The 1,145-nt window shown below is 41.2% G+C and overlaps 1 protein-coding gene across 1 annotated transcript in view; it reads right to left on the bottom strand.

The window, feature by feature from the left end:
* XIAP (X-linked inhibitor of apoptosis) overlaps nucleotides 1-756 on the bottom strand; it is an 8,631-nt gene extending 7,875 nt beyond the window's left edge. Inside the window, exon 1 of the mRNA XM_010283142.1 lies at nucleotides 1-756. This exon is cut by the window's left edge and continues 155 nt beyond it. Coding sequence (XP_010281444.1) covers nucleotides 1-728 — 728 coding nt within the window. The 5' untranslated portion in view covers nucleotides 729-756.
* Between the last annotated feature and the right edge of the window lie 389 nt (nucleotides 757-1,145).

The following is a 1,145-nucleotide window of genomic DNA, read 5'->3' as shown; positions in this document are numbered from 1 at the left end:
GCAGGAATAGATTCACTTGGAACATTTCCAACATCCCGGCCCAGGACAAAAAAGCATTTGGGAAAGTGCCTCTGGTGTTCTGACCAAGCTCTGTCACTGGGTTCCCACTTTTTCAGTTTTCCACCACAACAAAAACATGCCACTTTATCACCAGTACCTGTATAATAGAATCCAGCATTAGCCAATTCCTCTGGTGTCAGCTGGCCATTGAGGGGCCAGTTGTGAAAAGACTTTAGTCTTGTCTCTTCACTGCACATAGCAGGGTTTTTAGGATACAAATTATCTGACATATCCACAACCTGTCTAGTTCTCAAAAGGTAATCTGCCTCCACATCAGATGGTTCATCCACAGTATACGGGAGGCCTGAATTGCTGGAACCATTTTCAGTTCTATGCTGGTAGTTCTCGGCGAGAGGATGTATGTTATTTTCCAGAAAAGCAGATTCAGTAATAAATTTGCAATTTGGGGAAAGCTTTCTGTGTCTCTCAACTGCAGAATCCCCAGGCGCCCATTCTTCAATAGTTGTATGGCAACTGAAACACTTCACTTTGTCACCTTCTCCAGTATAAACAAAGCCAGCTCGTGCTAGCGCTGATGCTGAAACCGGGCAGCCAAGTGGAAATCCAACAAAAGTTCCTAGTCGGTAGTGTTCCTGTGCCCATTCCTGGTCACAGTCAGTGTCTGCAGTGGCACAAGCTTCCGAGTTATCTGGGCCATTACACGTCATCTTTTCATAAGTAGGGCTCTCCTTTCAGATTTCCTAAACAAAGAATAAATGTTTTAACTTTACATACAGAAAAATAGATCATACACATACACAAGCCTGGAAATTGGCTAAATTAAACTAGCCATCTTTTATGTATTAAAACTAATGATGCCTCTTCCCGCCCATCTCACCCTTGCCTGCTTCCCCTGCCATGCAGACACAAACACCAGAACATTAAAAACAAACAAACAAACAAACAAAAAAATCTGTAAAGAAAGGCAGGAAGATCATGAAGTTTTACAGGCCAATAAAAAAATCTAACTGGAAAACACACAGGTTTATACATTTATAGCTTTCAAAGCATGTTCTACTTCTTCACAAACAAACATTGCAAGAATGAAATCAATAAAATATTTAGCAAAAGCTCTGAGCAAAACC

Source organism: Phaethon lepturus, unplaced genomic scaffold, assembly GCF_000687285.1.
Source record: "Phaethon lepturus isolate BGI_N335 unplaced genomic scaffold, ASM68728v1 scaffold2133, whole genome shotgun sequence".
NCBI classification, from domain to species: domain Eukaryota; kingdom Metazoa; phylum Chordata; class Aves; order Phaethontiformes; family Phaethontidae; genus Phaethon; species Phaethon lepturus.
Note: the sequence above shows the minus strand (reverse complement) of the source record. Positions and strands in the feature narration are given on the sequence as shown.